Below are 27,579 nucleotides of genomic sequence, written 5' to 3' on the forward strand. Positions count from 1 at the left end.
TTCATTTTGGGAGACTGCGAAGTCCACGATCAAGACACCAGGCAGCTAGTATCTGGTGTGGGCTCTCTTCCTGGTTTGCAGATAGCAATCCTCTCCTTGTATCCTCATATGGCTCAGAGAGAAACCATCTCTCTTATGTTTCTTCTTACAAGGACACCCATTGCATTTGTGAGGGCACTATCCTTAAACCTAATCACCTCCCAAAGGCCCTGTCTCTTAGTCTTGTCATTCTGGGATACGTGACAAACATTCATCCTGTAACACTATGTTTTAAATACATGAGAGGCCGGCACTGCGGCTCACTAGGCTAATCCTCCGCGTTGCGGCGCCGGCACACCGGGTTCTAGTCCCAGTCGGGGCGCCAGATTCTGTCCCGGTTGCCCCTCTTCCAGGCCAGCTCTCTGCTGTGGCCAGGGAGTGCAGTGGAGGATGGCCAAGTCCTTGGGCCCTGCACACCATGGGAGACCAGGATAAGTACCTGGCTCCTGCCATCGGATCAGCGCGGTGCGCTGGCCGCAGCGCGCCGGCTGCGGCGGCCATTGGAGGATGAACCAACAGCAAAAGGAAGACCTTTCTGTCTCTCACTGTCCACTCTGCCTGTCAAAAAAATAAATACATGAGAAAATAAAAGGAACAAACCTGACAAACTTCTAGCTCATGCTAACTAGAAATGTTTTTATTACCTTAGAACTTACCATCAACCTTAAAAGTTATCAATTGTCCTAAATTCTATTCCAAATGTCTAACTTGTCCAGTTACCATTACTGTCGTACACATTGGGATCCTGGTCACATACCACACTATTTTTTTGTTTAACAATTCCTCCTCCTTGCCCCCCTCCCTTTTTTGCATAAGACACAGAAAGTTCCCAAATGCCCACAATGGGGAGTTTCACTCCCCAAATGCCCACAATGAGGAGAGCCAGGTGAGGCTGAAGTCAGAAGCTGGGAACTCAAGCCAGATCTCCCAGGTGGGTGGCAGGAACCCAACTACTTGAGTCATCACCGCTGCATCTGAGGAAGTGCATTAGCAGGAATCTGGAGTCAGAAGCCCAAGCCAGGAATCAAATCCAGGTGCTCTAATAGAGGATGTGGGCATCCTGACCACTAGGCTAAGCACCTGCTCTTGACACTCTTCTTGAAATAAAAGGAAGCATCCATTTATGGGCCTGACCAGGGAAAAGGAAAAGTGGAGAAACCCTACAGGCCTAAAGGGGTGGGCTCACACTTTTCCTGAAGTTCACATCCAATGTCACAGTACAGAGGACACAGCAAACCCCAGTTCAGTCCATGTGTGAGCAGGCAACGGTCAGGAGAGAACAGAGGCACAGGGTCACGGTCCTAGGCCATTCTAAGGGTTGTGGGATGGGCAGACTCAGAACAAATAGAAATCTTGGGCAAGGAGGACTGGTAGAAGCCAGGTATAGGCAGTCAGCCCCCCACCCCCATCTGCAAAGCTGCAGCTGCCACATGGCTACCATGTTAGCTGGAGACAGGCAGTCTGAGAAAGCCAACTCAGGAATCTGCCAGGATGGGCCCTGAGGGGCCTAGAGCTCAGAGCCTCATGCACACACTCCATCTGGGGTCTCCATCACAGGTCTGTTACAAACTATGAATGCTCAGCTGCCTCTAATGAAAGGGAAGGAACTCCTGGTTGCACTGCCAGGCAGCGCCCCAGTCCCAGGGGGCCACACCTAGGAATAACTTGCTGGCACAGAGTCTGTAATGCAACACATTCCAAATAATACCTTCTACTGCTGCCTTTATTTGAAAGGCACAGTTACACAAAAGAGATGCACACAGAGAAAGAGAATCTTTCATCTGCTGGTTCACTCCCCAAATGACTGCAATGGCCCAATCTGGGCCAGGCTGAACCCAGGAGCTAGGGGCTTCTTCTGCGCTTCCTGTGTTTGCAGGTGCCCAAGTACTTAGGCCATCTTCCGCTGCTTTCCCAGGCATATGGGCAGGGAGCTGGATCACAAGTGGAGCAGCCTGGACTCAAACTGGTGTCCATATGGGCTGCCAGCATTGCAGGTGGCAGCCTTACTTGCTTGGCCACAGTGCTGGCTCCTACTGCTGCCTTCTTAACACTGTTGTCTGAAGAAGTCTCCTCTTGTAGATAAACTCTGCCAATGAAGAATTAAGCAATGAGTTCTTCGACATTAAAATGTGGTCCTGGAGAGTGGGCCTATGTATCTCAGAAAATTCCCTCTCTGACCTTTCTGTCTCTAATAGCTACACCTGTGTGTGCATCATGTGCACCCCCACTTTTCTCCCTCCCCGCCTCCACCCTAAGGCTGCGTGTGTCCTCTCCAGCTTCTTTTCCTTCCCAGTTCTAACTTTGGGCCACATGGCCCCCACATCCCTTTTCACAGGCTATACAGCCTGCTATTTCCACCCTGGGCCCTATGGAGCCCCTGCTTTGTACACCACACGCTATCAGGCGTGTGACAGCTCCTATTTAGATGTTCCACAGAGCCACCTGAACTGCCCGCCACACACAGGTCTGCAGCAGACTCCTCCGATTTCAGGTAGCAGGCTTTTAGCAGGTGGTTGATAGTTTCTGGGGCCACAAGCCTCCCATCACTTTTGCTGTCCCTTCTCTAGGCTCCAAGTCCATCCCTATCACACGGCTCACTTGTGGCTCACCATGTGCATCCTGACCCTCCCGTCTCCATATCCCCAGCCAGGTCTCCCTCTGTACAGGCATTACAGAACAGAAATGGCTGTGGCGTGCAGCTGTCTGTTGCACATACCCCAAACCCCAGCCAAGGCTCACTTGGTGTTCCAAAAGGACCATCAACCATCCCAAACTCATTTCTGACTCTCTCAATTACAGAATCTCAATAACTGAAAAAGGAACATAGCTCGCCATCACCAATTATTCCTTTAATAGGGCTTCTTCCATTATCTCTTTCTCATTGTCACCATTTTTCTCTCTGCAAACCTTCCGTCTATCAGACGTCTATCAGGTCTCTGATTTACAATGGTTCCACTTAAGATTTTCCAACTTTAGAATGGTAAACCAGCAACATACATTCAGGGAAAATGTTCTTCGGATTCTGAATTTTGATCTTTTCCCAGGTTAGTGATTGTGTGGTATGATGACCATGTGATGCCGCCTCAGCTCCAATTGCAAAGGAAACACCCATTATTCTACAGTATTCCCTGTTGCCAAGCCAGGATAAGCCATAGGCTGGGTGAATTCAATGTATGTTCGACTTACAATATTTTCAATCACAATGAGTTCAATGATGAAGCCCAGCATTAAGTAAGGAGCATCAAGATTTGAAAAATCAGCCAACACAACTGTAAATTTCCTTCATTTTTTAGCAATTATGTGTATATGACACAAACTGCCCTTCCTTTTTTTTTTTTAATCCTTCTGCTGTTTTATCATTCCTCATACTCACTCCTCCTGAGTTGTGATTTACCTCACAGCTCTGCCAAGTCTGACACAAGACGGTCTCAGGGTGAAGAGCTCTCTTGCCAGCCCATCCTTGCCACACTGCTATCCGAGTTGCTCGTGCACTCTTGCTTTGTCCTGTCAGTTCCCTCTCCCTCAATGCTAAGCAGACAGCCCTCTTCTGAGGAGGAGAGCCACAGTCCTAAGAGGCAGCAGGCAACAGTGCTTTCATCCCATTGCATTTACAGAATACTCACACTCACCAACACATCCCTTAACCAAGGCTAGCATTCCCGCCATGACTGAAATCCAGACTCAGGAGAAAATGAGATGAACGGGATGCTGCCTCTCATCTCTGGAAGCAGGAAGCAAATCTCCCCATTATCTAATTTCCAAGTCCCTCTGCAGTCACCCTCATCCAGTCCCTGGCTGGGAATCTGGCAGATGCTCGAGATGCTAGTTCACCAGTGTCCAGTGCCCACAGGCAAGGTGGAGGCCTCAGCTATAGAGACATCAGTTACCCCAGCAGGGGGGCGATGGATTTTTTTTTTTCCAGGCAGAGCAAGAGAAAAGTTCGAGAAAAATATTAATTCCTCTCAAGTTCATAAATAAAAACAGCAGTGAAAATGCAAGCTATAAGCAGTATCCCAGGGAAAAACACAAGCGAAGACATAGCAACTCTTCTAAAATTAGTAGAGAAATAATATGTTCAATATTACTCAGCTGTTATGTCTATTTTAGAATGTCTTTAACATAACTTTGTTACCGACATATTAGTGTTCAAGGAGAATTGCTGAATGAATAAGTGGGTGAAGAATTAAAATGGGGAAAAAATGGGGATGTGAACAAGAGAAAAGACCTGGAGAGAAAATGTAAGCAGTTGGATTTCAAATCCTAGCAATCATTGGTTAAAAATCCTATACAACCTCATCTGAGGCTATTCTAATTGTGGCATAAGAGGAGACTGACTTAAAGCAACAGTGTTTTGATTATTTATTCAAATGTTAGAAACTACCAAAGCACCAAATATGTCATTTATAATTGGACCCCTAGGGTAACCTAATGTGTTATTATAAAATGTAGATGAAATACTAGCATGAGGTCTTCACCTTCCACATTTTTTCATGTTTTCTATTTAATTATGTAACCATAGCGCCCCTATTAGCTTTTGGCATTAAACTGGTGTAATCTAAATAATGAAGAAATTATTACCCGGACTTCAATGTTCCCTTTTGTTTCTGTAATGAGCACTGGCAGGAAAAGCTTTTTTTCTTTAGTGTTTCTGCTGCATAGTCAGGGACACTTCTCAGACCACAAAATCTCAGAACACCAGATTACAGTCCAACCAGAAAATTTTTGCAATGGGGAAAAAAAACCAGAAAACTAAAATGAGCTTAATTTTTTAAAAACTGCATAAGGGAGATAAAGCCGGGGGTGGGGTAGAGGGAGAATCTGTCTTGCTTGAATTTTCGCTCTTAAGATGGAAAGCAGCTTTGAAGAAAATAATACTCCATACAGCTACTCTTGAGAAATTCAGTTTCAACTTCAGTAGGCCCAGATTGACACTCCTTTCAATAATTTTTTTAAATGGAGGATTTTGCTATTTAATGTCATATAAGGTAAAGATTTAATAGCTTCTACTGCAGTCTTATCAAACATCACTTGATTATGTTCCTACTGGCAGTTTTTAAAAAAGTATTTCTGGATAGATTCATGGTCTTTCCACTTCAGACTTTGAGAGACTACTTCTACGAGAAGACTAATGAAACAGCAGTATAAAAATCACTAAAATGGTCATTTTGATTTTCTTCATTTTTCCCTCCCTCACACATATCAAACTAATCTACAAAATTGGTGCTTTTAGGGATTTCTAAAAAATCAAAGTGTTAAAAGCACTGAAAGATTGTGAGTCCTCCAATATCTTCCTACAGTGCCATCGGATGTCAGTTGGTCATGTGGCTGTCCAGAGCAAGGCCTAAACGTGTCAGCCTCTCTTGTAGCTTGGTGTGGCATGAGACTTGGTTTAGAATTAAGGACAGATGGGTATGAAATGGTACAAGTACTAGGATATGTTTTAAAGGGGTTGGTAGGGTGGATATGCCTTCTCACTCCTTCTCCACCCTGCAGCTAGGAACCTGGACTGACTCTGAAAAGATTCACATACTTCAGAAGCCACAGAAGACACCTGGAGACGTCATTCAAGCCCATCAGCTGCCATCATCTGGACTTCATGTAAGACAGAAATGAAGCCCTTTCTTCATAAGCCATTGTTTTGGGAACACTGCTCCTTTCAGCCAAAACTAAACATGTCACAGAGGCAACTGAGCTGGGACCAAGACCAGACCTAAGAATTTCACAAAATCCGGTGTTGTTTCAGTTCCCCCAGACAATCTTACCAACATAATTGGGATATATTTTTAAAAGTATAATGCCTTGGTATTTTACTATAATTGAATCAGAACTCATTTTTTTCTTGCTGACATTCTTGCTAATAAATGAGAAAATGACATTTTAGATGCAAAGTAGCAGACTAAAAAGATATTTCACCATAAACATTTATGGGTCACACCCTTTGTGAGTGTACAGGTAGTGTACAGGGATGGAATGCAAGAGGCCACACAAGAACACAACTGTGTTCTCCACAGTGTGGCTATTTAACCATGAGAAAGACAGCTTTATGCCTCCTTGACATTGTTGAAGAAATGAATTGGGATAACATACTCAAGTACCTATCATTGCACTTGGTACCTAAGAAGTGCTCAGAAAATGTAACTCTGCTTCCTTTACACATATTTTTATGTACCTACTCATTCAAGAATCATTTATAAAGTACCTACATCTATGTGTCACAGGCACTATGCCAAGTACTGACAAAGGAAGTAAATAAATCAAAAAGGACAGGGAGATGGGCATTGTGATACAGGGGTTAAGCCACCACTTCAGACATCTGCATCCCCCTATCAGAATTTGCTTACAGTACCAGCTCCCATGCATAGGATCCAGCTTTCTGCTACTGTGCACCACTTCAGGCAACAGATGATGGTTCAAGTGCTTGGATTTCTGCCACCCGTAAGGGAGACCCAGATGGAGTTTCTGGCTGCTGGCCTCAGCCTGGCCCAATCCTGGGTATTGCAGCCACTTGGAGAGTGAACCAGTGGAATGAAAGATCTGTCTCTCACTCTCGCTTATGTATTTGTGTGTGTGTGTGTGTGTATGTGTGTGTGTGTTTGTCACTTTGCCTTTCAAATAAATATACACTTAAAACAAAAACATGATTAATGCTTTCACAGGGCTTTCATGAAAGATGACAAATGAATATAGGAGTAGAATAAAGGTACTTTGAAAGAATAGTTTAATTTTTTTTCAAGATGTATTTATTTGAAAGTCAAGTGAGAGAAGGACAGAGGGACACAGAGAGAAATTGATTCCACCCACTGATTCAATCCCCAGAAGGCTGCAATGGCTGAGGCTGGACCAGTCTGAAACCAGGAGCTTCATCTGCATCTCCCACATAAGGGGCAAGGCCCCAAGCACATGGGCCATCTCCCACTGCATTTCTCAGGCCATTATTGGGGAGCTGGATAAGAAGTGGAGCAGCCAGGACATGAACCTGTTCCCATGGACAACACTGGCATCACAGTCCGTGGATTAACCCTCCACACCACAATACTGGTCCCAAATAGCTGGGTTTTCTAAAATATTTTTGAAATTTCTTGGAGCCAGTACTCAACCCAGGCACTCAAATGTTGGATGTAAGTGATCACAGTGGCATCTTAAGCACTGCACCAAATATCCACACCTCTTCTATTAAAATTAACCCTACTCTAATGGTACCTGTGGGGAGCAGCCCAGACTGGACTGAGTTACTGGAATTAAGACTTATTCTATGCATCTGCTCTCCCACAATATGGCGCTGGGAGAGAAGTAAACAGCTTCCGCACAGCTGCCTCCAGTTCAACCAATAAACTGTAGGACTTGCTCCTGATTGGAGGAGAGCAGCGTACTCGGCGTGTGGGCAGCCGAGTTGGGATTGGCAGAGGAGGACTATAAAGGAGGAGAGAGACGGCATGCACCAGGAACATCTAAGGGGAACATCTAGCTGAAGGAACACCTGTGCAGCCCCCGAGAGAGCCGGCCGGCGGTGTGCCGCTCCCCTGCGGAAGTGGGGAATGTGGCCAGGGGGAACTGCCCTTCCACGGAGGTGGAAGGGATAGTAGCCAACCCGGGAAGAACCAGCAGCAAACCCGGGGAGGGCCGAGCAGACAGAAAGAACAGCGCAGGGTCCTGTGTCGCTCCTCCACGAAAACGGGGAGCGACAGTACCTTCGTAGACAGGCTTTCTACTAGGAGCCTGATTAAAACAGTTCCCACTTCCCACAGCTGCTCCCTGCTTCATTTTCTTCATTGTACTCACAATGTAAAAAAAAAAAATCACAATACATATCACCATATGTGCATAGTGTTACTACCTATTCCCTCACTGGAATCAAAACACAACCACTAAATTTGTCTTGTCCACTGCAGTACATCCTATGGCCAAAAACTCTGCCTAGCACAGAGTAGGTATCAGTCAATGTTTGTTGAATAAATGAAAGATGAAATGTTGTGATGACCATTCTCAAATAAAATGTGTAGGCATAGAGAGCCATTTCCTTAAAATAAATTCATAAAGAAAAAAATGGTAGCCCAAAGAGCATTAATGGTATTAACTCATTGGATGTATGCTGCCAAATTAGACATAAGGGCTTTACAATTTACTTTTCCCAAAAGAGGAAGGGCTCATATCTCTATTCTCACTAGCATTTGGTAGTATGTTTAAATGCTAAAAATTTTACTATTAATTTTTATCTATTTGTTTTAAACAATGGCCCATTTAGATGTAGTTATTGCTCATTAATGTTGGAGAGAAGATGATTAAGGGAATATCTTGGACATAGTTTGTTGTTCTTCTCAGTCTTTCTGTGCAACAAGTAGGTTTAATGGAGAAACAAAAATTTTAAGAATAACTGAAGAAAAAGACAACTAAATAGATCCATAATGACTAAATGTCATATTTGCAGAATGACAGAGATGGAAGGTTAGGTACAACAATAGGAGTCACACCCACATACCATCTAGACTAATAGTAATTAATGTTTTTAAGTCAATTCACTTTTTTAGAAAACTTAAGAACATTTACGTGAAAAGGAAATTTTCTATCAGCACTGTACAATAAAGCCTAGTATTCCTAGCTTGGTCCCTGCCTGGCCCCATCTTTCTATAGGGGATATAGGTGGTAAGACAGTTGCTGAAGACTAACTAGCAAAGATCTCATGTTCACTCAATAGACAGGATTCAAAGACCATTGAAGAAGGAATCACGTACTCATTAGGGAATCCAAAATTGGCCACATCATGCCTGTACCTCCTAAATTCTCACTCATCAGTAGTGCCTTAGTGAATCTCAGACCAACAAACCTGAGCAGACAGCAAAGCAACTGGACAGAACTGCATCTGAGCACAGTGCACATTTCTTCTCATACTGAGTCAGAAATAACTATTATGTAATATACAATAATTATAATATTAAACTCAGTGCCTTCCAGGTGACCTTCACTTCTCCCTTCTTTGCCACATTGGCTGCTCCGTCTACTTTCAGACAGACCTCTGCCTGTTTCACCAACACAGATACAGTAAGTTCTTTACTATAAATGTTAACAAAGAATTAAAATATATACATTTGTTTTGGAAGCAAGTATCTCTCATTAGAATTCACAGATATGAAAGGCTAAGGAACAAGCAAGGAAAAACCCAAATAGTGCTTCTTTTAAGCTTCAGAACACATTATGTGGCTGGGAGAATAAATAAGCAAGATTTACTTTCCTCTTATTGGTTCAACATAAAATGGAGATATATTAACTTTGTAGATATACAAACAGAGGGCAGAATTTAAGCCTGAAAGTAGTCTAAGATGCTAAGCCACAGTTTAGTTATTAATCTCATTTATTCATGACTGTAGCTACCACTCATATGCTAATGACTCGCAGGTCTACATCTGCAACCCTGATGTCTCTCTGAATTTCCAGCAACACCTAACTCTATTGGATATTTCTGTCTCAATATCTCACAAGAACCTCAAATTTAGCATATTCAGAAAAGCACATCATCTTTCCCTTCAAACTCCATGATTACCCTTGGATTTATAATGTTGGTGACCACCATCTAGGAAGTTAGCAAAGAGAGGAAACTAAGTGACCTAGGGCTTAGTCCTCTTGATTACTTCCCATAACAAACTAGCAAACAAGCATATACGATGCCTCTGTTAAAGAATTTATTTCTGTGGTGTAGCAGGTAAAGCCGCTGTCTGCAGTGCCAACATCCCATATGGCTACCAGTTCGAGTCCTGGCTGCTCCTCTTCTGATCGCACTCTCTGCTATGGCCAGGAAAAGCAGTAGGGGATGGCCCAAGTCCTTGGGCCCCTGGACGCACGTGGGAGACCCGGAAGAAGTTCCCGACTCCTGGCTTTGGATCAGCACAGCTCTGGCCATTGCAGCCAATTGGGAAATGAACCATCAGATGGAAGACCTCTGTCTCCCTCTGCCTCTCCTCTCTCTGTGTAACTCTTTCAAATAAATAAATCATTTAAAAAAAAAAATTTAGGGGCCGGCACTGTGCACAGCGGGTTAATGCCCTGGCCTAATGAAGTGCCGGCATCCCATGTGGGCACCAGTTCGAGATCCGGCTGCTCCTCTTCCGATCGAGCTCTCTGCTATGGCCTGGGATAGCAGAAGATGGCCCAAATCGTTGGGCCCCTGCACCCACGTGGGAGACCTGGAAGAAGCTCCTGGCTCCGGATTGGTGCAGCTCCAGGTGTTGCAGCCAATTGGGGAGTGAATCAATGGATGGAAGACTTGTCTCTCTCTGCCTCCGTCTCTCTGTGTAACTCTGACTTTGAAATAAATAAATCTTTACAAAAAGAGAATTTATGTAACACTGTTTTAATCATCTCTTACTTATGCAGAATAGTAACAGAATAGAATTATACAATCAAATACCTATTCTGATTAATGGTTCCCAAGACTACTAATTTTCAAATAATTAAGTATAGCAAAGCATACAACATTGTTAAATATAAAATCATTTCTTGCACTTCTTTAACAAGCCTCTGAACAATTACCAATAATCAGTTAAATCATACATATCTAGTTTTGTGGATGCTTGTGTATACACACATGGGCACCTCTGTATCTCTTGACTTCTGCAAACAAATTTAAGATGGAAACCTATAGAAAATGTAGGACAAAGGGCTACGTGACAGTCTTATTCTTCACCCAATAACCACCCTTCTCCACTCCCTTCCACCGCCTGTATTGAGAAGGCGCTCTGAGTTTTAATCAAGGATAAGAAAGTAGAGAGCAGTCCAGTCTTAAGATGACATTTTTTATTTTCTTTGCCAAAAACTGGCTTAGAAATAGCTCCGTGGAACTAGCCAATGAGACCTGAGGGAAAAGTCCATAGAAAAGAACTTTGGAGAAACATTTCCACACTATCAAAAAGTGATATAATGTCAGGTATTCTATTCTGGCCCTGGAAGTTTTTTTTTTTTTTTAAACGAAGATATGACATGTGGAACTTCGATGTCATTTTAGCACCTGAGAAAGAATCTAAAGGCTGGGGTGCAGAGAGGGAACATGCAAAGGAGCAGGGGATCTTAACCATGTTCAGTTGCCGAATTAACCAATTCTCCCATTTTTATGCATGCTAATAAACTTCCTTACTACTTAATCCATTCTGACATGGGTACTAGTGAAAGCTGAGCTCATTTTAAGTGACAAAGACTAAATGAGCTTTAAATGTTTTCTAGTTTGTGTTTTAATATTACAAAACATATGCTTGTCATTCCTTTTCTTATAGAAGAACAATACACAGAATAATTTTTACATGTTCTAGCCCTTTCAGTTACAGACAGGCAAATGTGTCCGTAAGGAGGAGAACAGGAAGGGCCAATTGACTTAACAAGCAGAGGAACTGCATGTTAGGTGCCTCTCCAAATGTTTTGTTCTAACCACTCTACAGTTTTGTTGAAAGCAGCTAGTTGATTTGTCTTCAAAGTAAAAAAAAAAAAAGGGGGGGGGGCGGCAAATACAGGTGTCAACCAGCAATGTTCAAGGTCCAAATCCTCTAAAGGCTGGAGATTCCAACTCCTAAGACTCTAGGATATACAGGCCCCACATGGGCACTACCACCTTTGAACAAAGCCAGGACAGTTCTTCAATTCATTTTCAGACTAAGCAAACTGAATCTTTAATCACAGAGCAATTATCAACACGTTGTTCCTTTGCAATCACTACTTCCACCCATGAAAGCATTTCTTACATTGTGACATCTAAAAATAAACTCCAAAGTCTCCCCCAAACAAATGTATGCTTAAGTTTTATTTATGTCATATATAGAATACATCTCAGAGATTTATAGCTATAAAATGAAACATGATTTTCCACATGGATTTCTTTTTAAACTAGTTTTTCCAGTTATTCAGAATTTCAAAAAGTTTCTTAAAAATCATAACCCCCGAAATGTAGAATAACATGTGATCTAAGATTTGGGATGTTAACACTACTATGAAATTGATGTCTTGAAGCTACTGCCTCTAAAAACTATCGAGCAAATCAGTAGTTTTCATTCTGTGCTAATGATGACAGAACAATCAGAAAATGGGTTTAGGTCTAACAAGAAGGCCTAACTAGGCAAAAGGAGGGGATTTATAAATAAGGACACATTTATTTTTGTTAATATTGACATATTACAATTGTATATATTCATGGGATATACATCCAAGTTTACTACAGCATTTTTCATAAAAGCTAAGCTATTGAATCAAATGTCCATCACCTAAAGAATGGATAAATAAAAAAAGCATGCATTTCTAAGGTAGGCTGTGATGGGAACACTTTCTTGCGTTATTATTTTAATGGATTCCACAGACATCATGCCAGGTTCTAACATCATCATCTCATTGGCACTTAAGTTCCATATAAAGGAGACCCACCCTTTGAGCTGTGAATTAAAAATAGCATCATCAGATCAAGATGAAAGACAAGGGCAGACTTCCAGGTGCCCAAGGAGCTTGGAGGTGATGGGCTCAGGTATTCTCACTGCAGTTATGCTGCCCAATCACGTCCACCTCAAGATCAACCAGACTACTCAGAAATCATTATCTTCCTCACCCTTCTGCCACCAGCATCACTAGCCAGAAGGATGGTGTAATAAAAGCAATACAAACACAAATGTAAGAATTGAAAATGAATAGTAGGAAAGAGGCTTTCATAAAGAACAGAAAGTAAAAAGCAAATAGCACTTCCTGGAGACAATACCTAAGTTTCCATTTTTTCCCCTCAGGAAATTAGTAAGAGTGTTGTCACCATTCATAAAAAGCAGGAAAATTCTGATACACATTAGAATCATTTGTTCAACATGGAAGGCACATTTAGAATTTTAACACTGGAAGAAAGCTTTGCTGCATCAATGGTTCTTTGGCACTTAATAATCCTCTACTACTCACTGTATGCAGGATAAACAAATTTTGATGAAGATGAAGCCAATGCATATCTTAGCAATGTATAGCTAAGAAATTAAATCTAAGTTGCATCCCTAGGTATAAAGACTACTGGGCTGTAATTTTCTGTCACTGAACTTGCTGCCCATGAAGATGTCATTCAAGAAAGATGAACAATTCAGATAAAAGCAAGGTGGAGGGGGGCTCAGGATTAAATCCATGCAGACTCAGCTAAATTGAGGCCTGCTAGGGAGAGATTAAGAGCTGCAGCATGAGAAATAATGATTTTCCTGGGAAGGAAATTCACCCCCAAATGGAGAACAGGACATCAGGATATGCCCCAGACTCTGGAGGAGACATGCAATCTCTATGCCTTGATTTCACATTTAAGTTCTGATGCCCCAAAGTGATAGAGTTCTAAGAAGAAATAGGGGGCTCAATAACAGGAAAGGTGATTTTCACAGGCAATCTCAGAAGCGCTGGATGCATACGCCAGTTCTACTTTGAAAGCAAGTGGTCAGCATGAGGCACGCTACTGAGTGGGAAGAGATTCTTCCTGATTTAGCAGAGTGACTGGCTTTCATGCATTGGCACAGTTCAGCTTCCAAGAGGTAGGTACAGTAAATTAGCCAGTGTCAGCCTCAGCATAGCATCTGCAAATGCCCTTGACAGCAGAACAGCATCACAGAAACAAAGGTGATCACAATGAGAGCCACCGTCCTCAGTAGCAGTGGGGGCCATGCCAAGGATGGAAGATCACCCAGCAGCTTTAGAAACAGCAGGAAGTGGTGCCCTTGGCAAGGACACCACTTCCCAGACATGAGAGGCTATCTCTGGGGCTCATTATCTCTCCTAGCCATTTAAGCTATTCAGAAGAGAGATCTTCAGCAATGCTAATGTCTAGAAATTCTTTTGATCCCTGATCACTACAAATCTAGACACTCAAAAAAATGTTTCTGGTTAAGAAGAGCTGAGTATTAGTAGGCCTTTGGCATTTGTGGATTTAAGATACTTGGTCTAAAATTTTAACAAGCAGCCCTGAAATTTAGCATAATAGAATAATTTACAAAGTTTCAAGCCACAGATCTGAATCATGGGTGCTGTGCAGAAGAGTCTATGGCTGGCTGGCCATGCTTATATTGTCCTCCATATGTCAATGGGACTTTGTCACAATGTCCAACTCTTTTCAGGAAGATACTATACTGAGATGACTGTTCCTTATTAGAATGACAATCTTTTCACTATAGGAATGGTGACAGTCAATAATATGTTTAATTATCCATGTGGATATGTATACTTTGTTGACTACCCTGAGGTAAAGGAGTAAATGTTAATGCAAGGATTAATCTGTGAACCTAATATTCATATCCTACTCAAACTGGACAACTAATCTTGGAATTACATGGGGCAAAGATTATATTAAGTCACTTTCTCCTTTTATCCTTTTAACAAGTCTGTCAGATAAAACAACACAATTCCAAATCTATTGTGCTATAAGAAATGTCTTTATGGATTAGCGACAAAAATAATGGCTCAATAGTTTACCCTACAGCCAATTTATCTGTTGTGTTTTCATTAGAAACATACAAGCAAGAGACAGAATAGGCGGCAGGCTATGTATTAACCTACTTATTTTAGTAGGAATTAAATTTAATGAATGTTATAGGAATTACTAGTCTCTCTCCAGGAAAGACATTAAGTTTTTTTTCTATAATTTTATCAATGAAGATTGAATTAATCCATTTTTTAATGATGGTCAATAATTCTATTCACATAATTTGTCACCAATAGATTTCCAAGATAAAGAAATACGTTTATTCTCAAAAAACTTCTGGACCAAATGAAAATAGTCAAGTGTATCATTTAAAGCTCCTCATCAGAAACCTAGGTCCTTTAACATGGGGAAGAAGAGATAAGTCTTCCTTAAAAATGATACATTCAGCCACTTTCTAAACCAGGAGTTGAACATGGGGATCTGGGACTTAATGTTGCACTTTGAAAAATCAGATTGTGGAAAGGGAAAATTAGTAAGTTTATGGTAGAGAAACCTGGTGAGTGCTAATTTAACCAAATAATCAAGAACAACATCATCAGTAATTTATGAGGCTAGCTAACTAGCATGTATGCTTTGATGAAACAAGAACCAACCCTGTGGGTTCTTTCCAAAAATCCACCATCCTAATCATACAAAAATCAGGCAACTCTAAAATTAGGAATATTCCCCAAACTTCACCAGGATGCTTAGGACAAGGTCATAAAGAACTAGGAAAGCCCGAGAAGCTGTCACAGATCAGAGGTGACTAAGACAACAGGACAACTAAACATAATATAGTACCCTGGATGGGATCCTGGAACAGAAAAAGGACACTAATTTAAAAACTGGTGAAATTCAAATAAAGTCTGGAGCTGAGATGTTAGTACTGGGGGACACTAAAATTGGCTGAGGAGTGCAGGAAATGCTTGTATTATCTTGTAATTTTTCTATAAATCTAGATATTCTGGAACAAAAGTTTATTTTTTTAAAAATCTGTCAGGAATCTTATAGTTCAGGCTTTAAGTACTGAGTGCACATTGTCACAGACTAAATCAAGAAGATTAAGGGAATGAAAGAGGCTTGAAAACATTCAGATTAGGAAGTCTTAGTAGGAGGTATTTAATGATCAAGACTGTTAGGTCTTTAAGGGGGGATTTTTGGCAGTTTTGACACATTCCCTGCTATAGAGTATCTCAAAGTCTCTGATCAAGTGTGTGCAGGGCAGGAGCTAAATAACCAGCAGATTTAGGCAGTATGTCATACCAAAGTACTTCAGGAAATAATGTTCTTTTCTTGACTGATTGAAACAAAGGTACAGGGAAATTAAAACAAAAGGCTCACCATAAATAAACTAGATGTTGGACTAAAGTGCCTGTGAAACCTCCATTTCTCCAGAATTTTAAAAAATAATCAATGGACTCTCAACCTATGGGATGGTTTAGATAGTCTTGTCTGCTATATTCTCCACCTGACAACTAGAGCACTGGGAATGCCTTTTTGGTAGTTTATCATGATGCTTCTGATTTTTCTCTGAATTTGTTGCATTTCACACCTATAACATGTATTTTGCAAGTAGCATAGGTCACCTTATTCCTTCTCTTGTATGTAAGTTCTGCCTCACTGAACACATTCAAAATCATTCACTTTTTCTTTCAATAGTCAAATTAATGAACATTGTGTGTCTACCAGGCACTATGCTAAGAATTAAGAGTACAGTGTCAGGAAAATGAAACATTGTCTTCTTCCCTTAGTGGAAAGCTTGAAGACAACAATCAGGCAATTAAAAAAAAAATAAAAGTTGTGTTAACATGCTATAACAGATGCCTGTCTATGATGTCATAGGATCACAGAAGAGGGACATCCAACCAGGCTTTATGTTTAGAGATGTTGACACATCAATTGAGTCCCAAAGGACAACTAAGTCATAAATAAAGGCCCAATCATAGACATTTGAATTTTAAAAAGCCTGATGCTCAGCTCATTGTAGAAGCAATTATTAGAATCTTTGCTAATTACAACTATAATTGTGAATTAAAACAATAGCAATGGCTTGAGTTCAAAATACAAAGATGAATAAGCAGAATTTCAACTCTCAAAGGGATTTCCAAATATTCCTTGTTCTACATCGATCACACCAATCACCATTTCTGGCATATCCATGACACTCAATATCTGCTGGTGGATAAGCTCGTTCATATTCCCCACAACCAATGCAGCCCCAGTCTTGTGAACTCATTTCATAATACTTCTTGCATTGGTGCTTCATCATTTTTTCATACTTCCATCATCTTCGTGTAACTTCCTTGGCAATTCCCACAGGAACCACTAAGCGACTTTCCATGGCTCTCCCAAATTCTATGTTCTTATTCTTCAACACTGCATGCCACTATCAGTTGTACTGAAATCTGGACTTCCCAAATAAAGTGCCAATTCTAATGTCCCCCTTTTGCTTAAATAATAAAGCTCAGCATCTCCAAAGTCCTTAGGCCCCCTAATCTACCAATGCAGATGTTTTTACACTCAATCCCCCTCTTAAACAGTATCCTTTTTCTTGCCCAGATGCTGCTCAAAAGTTTTGGTTCATGCCAGTCCTACAACCAGCAGGTCTACTTCCTAAGCTCTTGCATCCAGAACAAACCATCACCAAGTGAATCCTGCCACCTTCTCTGTACCAGGAGAGATTTAAGGTCTCTGTACCAAGGAGACTACAATTCACTAAGCAACTGCAACTACAGGGAGCTCAATATGAATTTATTAAAGAGTAAACTAGTAGAGGAGCTGGCCGTTCAATTATAACACAGTGGAATATGTGCAACAGGATGACAAGGAAGGCTATCTAAAGTAGATGGCAAGGGGAGAAGAAAAGACCCAGGAGCCATAGGGGGATAAAGAAAGTGACAGAGGGAGTCATGGCCCAAGGCTTATGGAGTAGAAAGAGTAAGATAGAGAAACAGATTCCAAGAAGCCAGAGATAAGCAATAAATGTAATGAATGTACATGTTACTCTAAGCTATCATTGAGATATGACATAAAGTATGCAAATCTTAAGCATAGAGTTTCGTAAAGGTTTACTCTGTAACCATCAGCTAAAAAATGAGATGGAACACATGGTTTCCCAGAAGCCCCCAACTGCCCTTTTTACCTTTAAGAAAATCACTAAGTTCTAGCTCTCTAACTTAGTTCTATTTTTTCACATAAGTGGAATCATTTATCTGTCTTTGACTCAATACTATGTCTGAAAGAATCATACACATTATTGCATGCATATGCAGTAGAGAAATATGTGTAATCTCTTATAACTGCTTAGTATATTATAATATATTGTCCATTCAACTACAGTTGGGTATTAGGCATGCATCCTATGGGAGCTACTAAATACAGTGCTTCAATAAACATCTGCATATATGTTTTGGTGTATATAAACACATTTGTTTAATATACACATAGAACCTAAATTGTTGGTAAGATACATGTTTCCATTTAGTAGATACTATCGACGATTTTCTAGAGAGGCTTTGTGAATTATAGTTCTAACAGAAGCTATGAAAGCCATGAATGTTTCTCATTTTCATCAACACTTTGGTCACTCATTTTAACTTCAACTATTCTGGTGGCTGGACTGTCCGCTTTTGTCTAACTTATGATTCCTTGATAACAGCATCAGGTTCCTTGTCGTGCATGAAAATGCCACTTGAATATTCGCTTTTGTGAAGTTCTTGTTTAACTATCTTACATACTTCTCTGTTGGGATATGTTTTACTTATTGATTTGTAGGTGCGCTTCAAAGTTTCTAAATAAAAACTCAGTAGAAGTGGTATCCTTTGTGACTTGCTTTCACCCTCTAAATGGAAACTTTTATAGACAAAAGACACTTAGTTTTTAGATAGTCTATTTTAAACTATGTACTACAATTTGTCTTTTATATTTAAAATTATTTTAAATAAAAGTCATAATATAGTCTAGTCTATTAATCTTATTAAATTGAGATTATCAGGGCCAGCGCTGTGGTGTAGCAGGTAAAGCTGCAGCCTAGAGTACCAACATCCCATATGGGTGCCGGTTCAAGACCTGGCTGCTCCTCTTCCAATCTAGCTCCCTGCTATGGCCTGGAAAAGCAGTAGAAGGTAGCCCAAGTCCTTGGGCCCCCACACCAGTGTGAGACCTGGAAGCAGCTCCTGGCTTCTGGTTCTGGATTGGTGCAGCTCCAGTCATTGTGGCCATTTGGGAAGTGAACCAATGGATGGAAGACCCCCCCGCCCCTCTCTAACTCTTTCAAATATAAAAATCTTAAAAAAAAACTGATTAGAATTTTCCTAGTCCAAGCTGATTTATATTATTTTCATGAAGTCTTATTTTACTTTCTGAATCACAATTAAAATTTTTTATAGATGTAAAAGTAAAATCAAGATCCACTTTTTATATATACAACTGACCTAGCACTTCTTTCTTTAAAGACTATCTTTTTCTCACTGCACTTCAGTGTTGTATTTGTCATAAGTCAAGTACCTAAATACACACAGATCCACCTTTGCACTTCCTAGCTTGTTAATTGATCTATCCTTACATCAATACCACACTTTTACTATACTTGTTTTATAATAAATTTTGAGATCTGAAAGCAGTCTTTTAGGTCTGCTCTTCTTCAGCATTGTCTTGGTTATACTTGGCACTTTGCATCTTTATATTTTATAGAACCATTTCTCAATATATAAATTTGAGGTTTTTTTTTTAAGATTTATTTGAAAGTCAGAGTTACAGAGAGGAGAGGCAAAAAGAGAGGCAGAGAGAGAGAGAGAGAGTGTGTGAGAGAGAGAGAGAGAGAGAGAGAGAGAGAGAGAGTCTTTCATCCGCTGGTTCACTTCCCAAATGACTGCAATGGCCAGAGCTGACCTGATCCAAAGCCAGGAGCTTCTTCCAGGTCTCCTATGTGGGTACAGAGGCCCAAGCACTTGGGCCATCTTCTAACGCTTTCCCTAGCCACAGCAGAGAGCTGGATCAGAAGTGGAGCACCCAGGACTTGAACCAATGCCCACATAGGATACCGGCACTGCAGGCAGAAGTTTTACCTGCTACACCACAGTGCTGGCCCCTACATATTTGGATATTAACTGAAATTGTACCTGCTCTATACATAAATCTAGGGATGGGTTAAACAGGTCTTTACCAACTTTTATTAGCTTTATTCCTAAGTATCTGGTATTATCATACTAATATAACTGGTATTGGCTCTTAGGTTTTTTTGAGTTTTATATAACTCATTGTATCCAATGACTTCAATAAATATGGTGACACTATTAAGTATATCTATTTTTGATTTTCAGATGTATACAATCATATCTTCTAATACTGATAATGTTAATACTTCCTTTAATTCAGATTTTTTTGCCTATTGCATACAATGCTGAACAGAAGTGATGTTAGTAGACATCTGTTTTTAATATCTACATAGATGATTTTAATATTTCACCATTAACTGATTATTTTTAAGGAAATCCCTTATCAGAATAAAAGTTTATTTTTGGTTTGTTAAGAATTTTATCATGTTGAGTGCAAATTTCAAATGATGTTTCTTCATCTAAGGTAATCAGGTTTGTTTTTCTGTTAATATAATAAATTACATAAGTTGATTTTCAAATTTTGTTTCAACTTTGCTGGGGTAAACTCAACTTTGCTATGTCACCTTTTCATTATGTGTAACAGTATTCACTACTTATTTTAACTGTATTATATCCTTGTCTAAATAATGTGCCCCTTACAGGCAGGACTCTTATTCTGTTTTGCATTCTGTGTTGCTCATAACACTGGATCCATATTGTAACTATTTATGAAACTGCAAATATCTTGAAGATATCCTATTCTCCTTTTTGTGTATTCTCCACTCACTGGAATACCGATTATATCAAGTAAAAGCTTACTGAATTAAAGCTCTCTCAGTCTCCTCCTTCATAAACACCTATTAACTGATAAAAAGATGTATCAACCAGCAAACTTAAGTTTCATCTTTTCAACTTCTCATGCTATTGCTGGGTCAGACTCAAACATTTATTGGTAGAAATACAAAAATAGCTCAAGTCTGGGAAACACTACGTTCACAGGAATCACTGTCTACTTTGGAGACTAAAGAATGTATTTGTCAACCAGTGCCCAAAATATCCAGTCTTGTGTCACCAGCTAGGTAGTTCAGATTGGGTCCTCTTCATGTATCAGGCAGCAATGAGATTTTTCAACAAAGTGAAGTCTACTTGGGAATGTTTGTGCCCCTCATTAAATCTTTCCAAGGGCTAGATTTGTGATTTTAGAAACTTGGCCCATTTTCCCCCATGTTTCCATGAAAAATTAAAGTGTTATTAAAAGGTTCTATCTGTTAGCCACAGTTTACCATTTTAACTCAATATTTCTGTTGCACCCTACACTCAAGATTGTCTAGAATTCACACTTGCATAGACTATCAGGAAATGTAATGTCCCCAATGTATACAATGTAGGCACCATTTCTGATGTCAGATCTAGCCACAGACTCCATCCACCTAATGATGCCATCTATCAGTCAAATCAGTATCAGAACTTACATCTTTGCCATATCCCAGGCAAGTTAAAGCAGAACTGTTACATGCATAGGTTTAAGTCTGAGACAGGTACAAAAGTCCGACAAGAAAAGTAAAAATTTCTAGAGAAATTGGCATGTGACTATTACATGGCAGAAGAGCAGAAAAAGAAACCTTAAGCCCAGTCATCTTGATCCTGTCAAGTTAAATATACTAAGTATGTCACAGACTATGATTATGTTAAAAAAATCAATAAGCCACATTCAACAGAATTCAAAAAATACCGAAGATTCTTCAGAAGAAACCAATGTCAACCCACAGTAAGAGAAGTCCTTTGGTATATTAGTGTACGTTTGCTTCATAGTGACCAATACAATAATGGACACAGCACTAAAATCCAGATATGCACGGACATCTAAACCTTCATCTCTTGATTGATCAGCTAGACAAGCAAAGAACACAGCCTCAGCCTCAAGTTTGGTTTGTTTACCTATAATCCTAGTAAATGTTAACATTCTTAAGCTTTGCCAGGCTGTGTCTGCTTATCTGCTTGATTTTTAGTGGAACATTTTAGAGATTCATTCCCTTAGGTTGAACTTTGTCTTTCGGTGTTTTGCTGATCTGCTCTGTGGGGTATAGTACGTTCACGGATCTGCTCTGTGGGACATAAATGGCATTACATAATATGAGCCAGACCACTGTGACCAAGTTTTCTTCAATCCATTTATTCCTTGCTTATCATGTGAATAATTCATACCAAGAGGCAAGTGTGCACTTGGCATTTATTTATTCTTCACTGGTAGCATAAACTCTATTAAAAGTTGATGTAAATTCACACTTCAAGAAGAACATCTTTAAATTTGAGGCATTTACCAAACAAAGACATTATACCAGCTCATTGCAAGTGTGAACCTTAAGGTTTCTGTTCTTTTATTCTTTACTGACTCTTCTGCTTTCTTTTGCAAGTTTAAAATTGCTTGTCTGAGCCACCTTGCAGATATATGAAATATTGGTTGACTTAATTCCACCAGCACAAGCTGGGAAAGAAAGCACAGGCTGAGAATGGGGCAAGGAGCTGTTCTCTGCTGGCAAGGTCCAGCACACAGAATAAGTACCAGAAGACTCAGCTCAGAAAGGCCAGGCAGGAAGCAAACAAGGTCCCCTGGGCAAGAAGAGTCAGATTCCACAGAGACTGGATTGAAAACCAGACAAAGGGACAGCGTAACAGGCCAAGACACTGAGCTGGACTTGCTGGCCAAAGGATCCACGCACTGAAGGCCTAGGACTATAATGCAGGTAACTGTTGGGTGGAAACTGGTGACAAAGCTGAGTGTAGAAGCCCTCTGGGTGGAGTGCTAGGTTTCAGCCAGAGAACCAGGCAGCACCTGAGAAGTAATCACACCTGTTAGGCATTTAACAAAGGCCAAACACTCCATTTAATGCTTTATGTACTGGGTTAGTTCTAATCAGCATTTGTGAATTCTTTCTTCCTTCTGAGCCTTGGCCACCTCTCTTCTCCAGCCCTTTTGCAGTGAGCCTTGGCCATGAACCTTTGGCCAATAAATGTGTCAAATGGACACATTATTCCTAGTGGAAGCATTGAGAGCCATTCTGAGTCACCAACATCCCTGAAGCTGCCTGGGTAATCATGCAAACAAGTATCAGGAGGGAGTCTCCCTCAGAAAAGCAACAAAGACAAGGTGAGTCCACAGCCAACATGCACAGATGAGAAACATCAGGGAAAAATATAATTTTGTGGTGTTGAGCCCCTGGCAACTGGCAACAGTCTGTCTGTAATATAGACGTAGATGGTCTCATTTAATCAACCCAGCAAGCCTGTGACTCCTTTAAGGATCATCCTGCTGACTGTAAGTCCTTTGGCTAAGATCACAAAGTTAATATGAAATGGAGTCAAAAATCTAAATCCAGGTCTATCTAACCAGTGACCCTGGTTACTTTAGCAAGAGCCAACTAAGTAGGGAAGAAAAGGTATATCCATCTCCATTAAAAACAAACAAATGACCAAAAAGGAAACTTCCACCTATTTAACTGGCACAAAACCCAGATCCTGAGCCAAGAAGCCTCTGCATTTCTTCCCCATCGCAAAGGAAAAGTTCAAAAAGGGCACCAAGCACCAAAGGACACTGAACTAATGCCATGCTGTCCTCTAGCACAGCCAACCCCTATTAAATGATAAAGTGGCAAAGGGCTGAGAGAGCAAGGGCAGCTCAGGGGTCCAGGGAGTGCCCCCTTGTTCCTCTTCCTTGTTAGACTATAATTCTTCACTCTTTCTTTAGAATGAAAGTGAATATAGGACCCTACAGAGACTACTACTTCAAAAGCCACACCTTCTGAAGCTATGGACATGATGTGGAAGAACAGAAAGGAACAGACCCTAAGAATCAAAGAGCATTCTTTGCATCAAAAAAGACAGCACTCCCTGTGGGGCCAAGAATGTTACTTTTTTCTTGATTTTTCTAAGTGGTGTTGCAAAATTCATGGTACAGAACACAACTTCCTTGTGGCTTCTATTGGTGACATGAGAATAAAAGATCCTCCCACATAAATGTAGTTCTCAATAGGTGTTCGTACAGATCAACCAATGACAGGAGCCAGTTCCTGTCATTCTTTTCTCCAATCTGGAGGTTAGTCCTATAGCCTTTACACCAGAAAAGGACAGAGAAACTACTCTCGTTTTTAGTGAAGAGGGTGGAAATAGATTCTTTAACTGTCATTTTACATCACGTTATTGACTTTCAGATGAAGCCATGCCTCTGAAGTCTGGACAGAGTCCACACACTGCCACATTTCATCTCAGGGAATTCCATTATTGTGATGACTGAAGATGAGTGTCATTTGAAGTCATAACTTATTTATTCCCTTAATTCGTAGACTGCCTTTTAAACTACCAGCAAAATAACTGAGTAGGCTGTTTTCAGGCATATGATTTCCATCATAATTACTAATTCATTTTTTCTAGATAATAAAAACAGTGGTCATCCATTTGATCAGACAGATCAGAAGGGTGTTTAAGCCACCATATATATCACCTTTGAATTTCTAGGACACATTCATCCTAATCCATGCAACTTCTGCATCAGAAGGCATCACATAAGTTTCAATGTTGCCTATAATGAAGTCAACATTACATTTTCAGGTCTTCTATAGCAAGAATGTACCAGAGTACATTTGTTAGATTTTAAATCTCAAATACCATATCAGAATTTACAATCAAACTGCCTGAAACATCCCAGCATACGAAATATGATATAGATTATAAGTACTAGATGCTTGAATTCACATAAAATTACGTTTTATATGATCTTAATACTTTCAAAGCATTTTCATAAAAATCCATTGAAAATGTCTGCTGATATTTCCAAGGAGCAAGAGAATATCACCAATAAATGCATTTGAAGCAAAGCTCCCTTTCTGGTTGAAAGTGGGCATAGAGGAAAACATCAGAATAGACTATGCATGTCATGTAAAATATAGTTGAGAAAGCAAAACAAATGCTATGCAGATTTAAATAACAAATGAGGTGATTGATTTTTTTTTTTTTTAATGAATGCAGTGCTCTCTTTGGGAGCATGTGAGTGAAGGAGAAAGCACAGATGTTCTCCTGCTCTGAAGCAACCAGATTTTTTCTTCGGCCTCTCAACCCCTGGAGCACCTAGCATCCTACACTCCTGTAGAAAGATAAGGCTGCCATGGCTCACATGGTAGACTGGATACTTTCAATGAAAACCAAGAAGTGAGAAAGCATTTAAGTGAAATATGTGCAGCATCTGTGACTCAAGAAGACAGTCATAAAGTCTGCACTATTGATTTTCAGGAGAATAAAGGAAATAGATCAGCTAAAGGTGCGAGCTGCAAATGAGCACACATTCAAAGTGGGGAAAATACTGAAGATATCGCCTACCATCATGTTAAGGCTAGACCATTTTTCCTGGTACCCAGATTAACATCAAGAGCCAAATTACAGCAAGATACTATTTGCTCCCTTTAACATTACCAGTGCTTCCACTAATTCTGGAGCATGCACTTTCTAAAAGTATGTGTTGCCTTTTGGAAAACTTGCCATCCTGGAAACCTCTTTCAGCTACTTCTCGGGTCTTAAGGAGCCGAGACATGCTTCGGATATTAGCAAATGGCTCACTACGCACAAGCCAGAGCTTGCTATACAACTTAAAGCTTTAAATTGCGCTTTCAATGACTTAATAAGACTAAGTTAAAAAAAAAAAAAAGGCGCAGCGAACCTTCATTTCACATCCTAGTAGAGAAATAACCCTTTGAAAGCTTTTTGCTGGGAAGCCTATTGGTGCTGCAAAGCCCAGGAGAGGCGCTGGGGGATGGGAGGGGTGGGGAGGCAGATGAGATTCAGGTGCAGTGGTTGGTGACCCTAGAGTTCCAGGAGTCTGCTGTGTTATCACTGCGTTGTGACCCGAATGTAAGGAAACCTCATTCCACTAACACTCCCTTTGGGCTGTGCAGCGCTGCGGGAAGAAACAGCATCTTCTCCGCAGCTAAGTTGTGCTGCACTCTCGACCTGATTCTCTTAGGTTCATCCTAACACCCGGTTGAAGAAGATGCTGACGGGTTACATTTGAAACTGTGGAGCCGCTAGGGCGCCTTTTCAGGAGGACTTTTTTCTTCCAGAACGGCAAGTCTTAGGGGCTCAACCCCAGCACCAGCACCGCCTCGCAAGCAGCCGCACCTGGGAGGAACAGGGGTCCGGCTCCTCCACAGGTCCCACGCCCCAGGGCGGCCGGTGTCCACGGAACAGAACGATCCGCTCCCTCTTTTCCCTCTCTTTGCAACGCGAAAATTTTTCCCTACTTGGGCTCTAGCAGAGAGGATCGCCAACTGCTCATCGCAGCGGACACGCAGTAGAAAACTCGAGTTTGTGCGCGAACCCAGACTGGGTGGCTAGCTACAACTTTGTGGTTTCCATAATCTGTTAGTTTCCGGACTCAATAACCAGCCACTCCTCAACACACTAGCAAATGGCCCTCTAAATATCCTGCTGCTATGCAACACCGGCTTCCTCGGAACCACGCTCACGGCACTTCCACACTTCTTGATCATCCCGCACAGGTACCCCAGGAACGCAGTGCAAATAAACCCCACAGCGGGTGTGCAGGGGCCAGGTGGTGCCTGAGCGGGAACCCCCCCCCCCCCTTCTCCGCAGGCTGGGCAGTGAGGCAAGAAAGTGCAGGAGAAGATGCCCGCGGCCGGGACAAGGGACCCACATGCTCGCGCCCTGCACCCGGCCCCTGCGCTCCACGCGCTCGGGGAGGGGCGCGAGCGGCAGGTGCGGGGCTGAGAACCCAGGGAGCGAGCAGCCCTTACGTGTTCCAGCTTGTCTTTCCTCCGAAGCCAGACGCTGGCGCTGTAGTCCTGCTGCTTGACGCTGCTGTAGAAGTTCGCGCCCACTCGGGTCAGGCTCGGCGAGGGCTCCTTGGGGCGGCTTTTGAGCCTCATCTGCTCGAAGCCCTCGTGGGGGGAGGCCGAGAGCCACTCGTGCTGCCGGATCTCCATCCTGACATGACCAGGCGGCGGCCGGAGCGCAGCGGGCTCGGGACGCGCGCCGGGGGAGCCGGGCGCGGGGGGCGAGCGGGAGGCCCCAGGCAGGCGCTGCAGGAGGAACCGGCGAAGGAGCGAGCCGGCACGGGGAGCGCGCTGCCGGGCGGGAGGAGAGGGGCCGGGCGGGGGAGCGCGCGGGGGGACCCGCGGGAGGCAGGGGGAGGAGCAGCCTGCTCCGGGGTAGGGCCGGCGGCTGCGGTCCGGAGCGGAGGTTCTGCTGGCGCCACCGACTGGGGCCCGAGGTCGGCCCGGGGCGGCGGCAGCAGCGGCGGCTGCCGCGGCAGCGGGGGTGGGTGCGGTGGGAGGGGCCGCCGCCCGTTGGCGCAGTGAGGAGCCGCGGCCGCCGCCGCGGGCTGCGAGCCCGGCCGCGCCCCTCCCGCCGCGCCCAAGACCCCGCTGCGGACGCGCCTCTCCCCTGCCCGCTACCAATCTCCCTGGCTCCTATGCACTGGAAAGCCAGGCAGCCGGTGCAGAAGGGGGCGCCTCGTCCCTCCAGCTTTGCGAGCGCGGGGCGGGCTCGGGCGACAAATACTCGGGGAACCGCCCCCGCCCCGCGGCTCCCGGGCCCCGCCCCCGCCTAGCTCGGCTCCTCTTCCTGAAAGTTCACTAACTTCCACCTGGGGGCTTTTTCGTGTCGCCCAGGGCACTCAGAACAGACTGCCAGGTAACCCCCAGAAAATGGCCACGCGGACCTGTGATTTCCCCTGGCGGTTCACAGTACTTTGAGGATGCAACGCTGCAAATCCTCTGGGCTGAAGGAGCAGAGCAGGCGGGCGAGCTGGACCCAGGGCAGCCCGGCCCGCAGTGTCCACGCTGACCATGCCCCACGCGCTCCCCAGCCGCTCCAAGTGGCTTGCACCTGTGCTCATTTGACTTTGGTCATTGAGTGTGCATGACCTGCAGTTGTTTCTTTTCCCAGGTTCTAAGCCCCTGGGGTCAGATTTTACTCCTCCAGGCTGTTTTTTTTTTTTTTTTT

At 42.3% G+C, this 27,579-nt stretch overlaps 1 protein-coding gene across 2 annotated transcripts in view; it reads right to left on the minus strand.

Moving 5' to 3' along the window:
* Nucleotides 1-27,083, minus strand: part of PLD5 (phospholipase D family member 5) — a 415,385-nt gene extending 388,302 nt beyond the window's left edge. For both annotated transcript variants that reach the window (XM_051820761.2, XM_070055590.1), the window contains exon 1: nt 26,370-27,083. In XM_051820761.2, the coding sequence (XP_051676721.1) occupies nt 26,370-26,558 (189 nt within the window). In that variant the 5' untranslated portion in view covers nt 26,559-27,083. The remainder of the gene's footprint in view (nt 1-26,369) is intronic.
* Between the last annotated feature and the right edge of the window lie 496 nt (nt 27,084-27,579).

The sequence above is a fragment of the Oryctolagus cuniculus genome, chromosome 13, assembly GCF_964237555.1.
Source record: "Oryctolagus cuniculus chromosome 13, mOryCun1.1, whole genome shotgun sequence".
NCBI classification, from domain to species: domain Eukaryota; kingdom Metazoa; phylum Chordata; class Mammalia; order Lagomorpha; family Leporidae; genus Oryctolagus; species Oryctolagus cuniculus.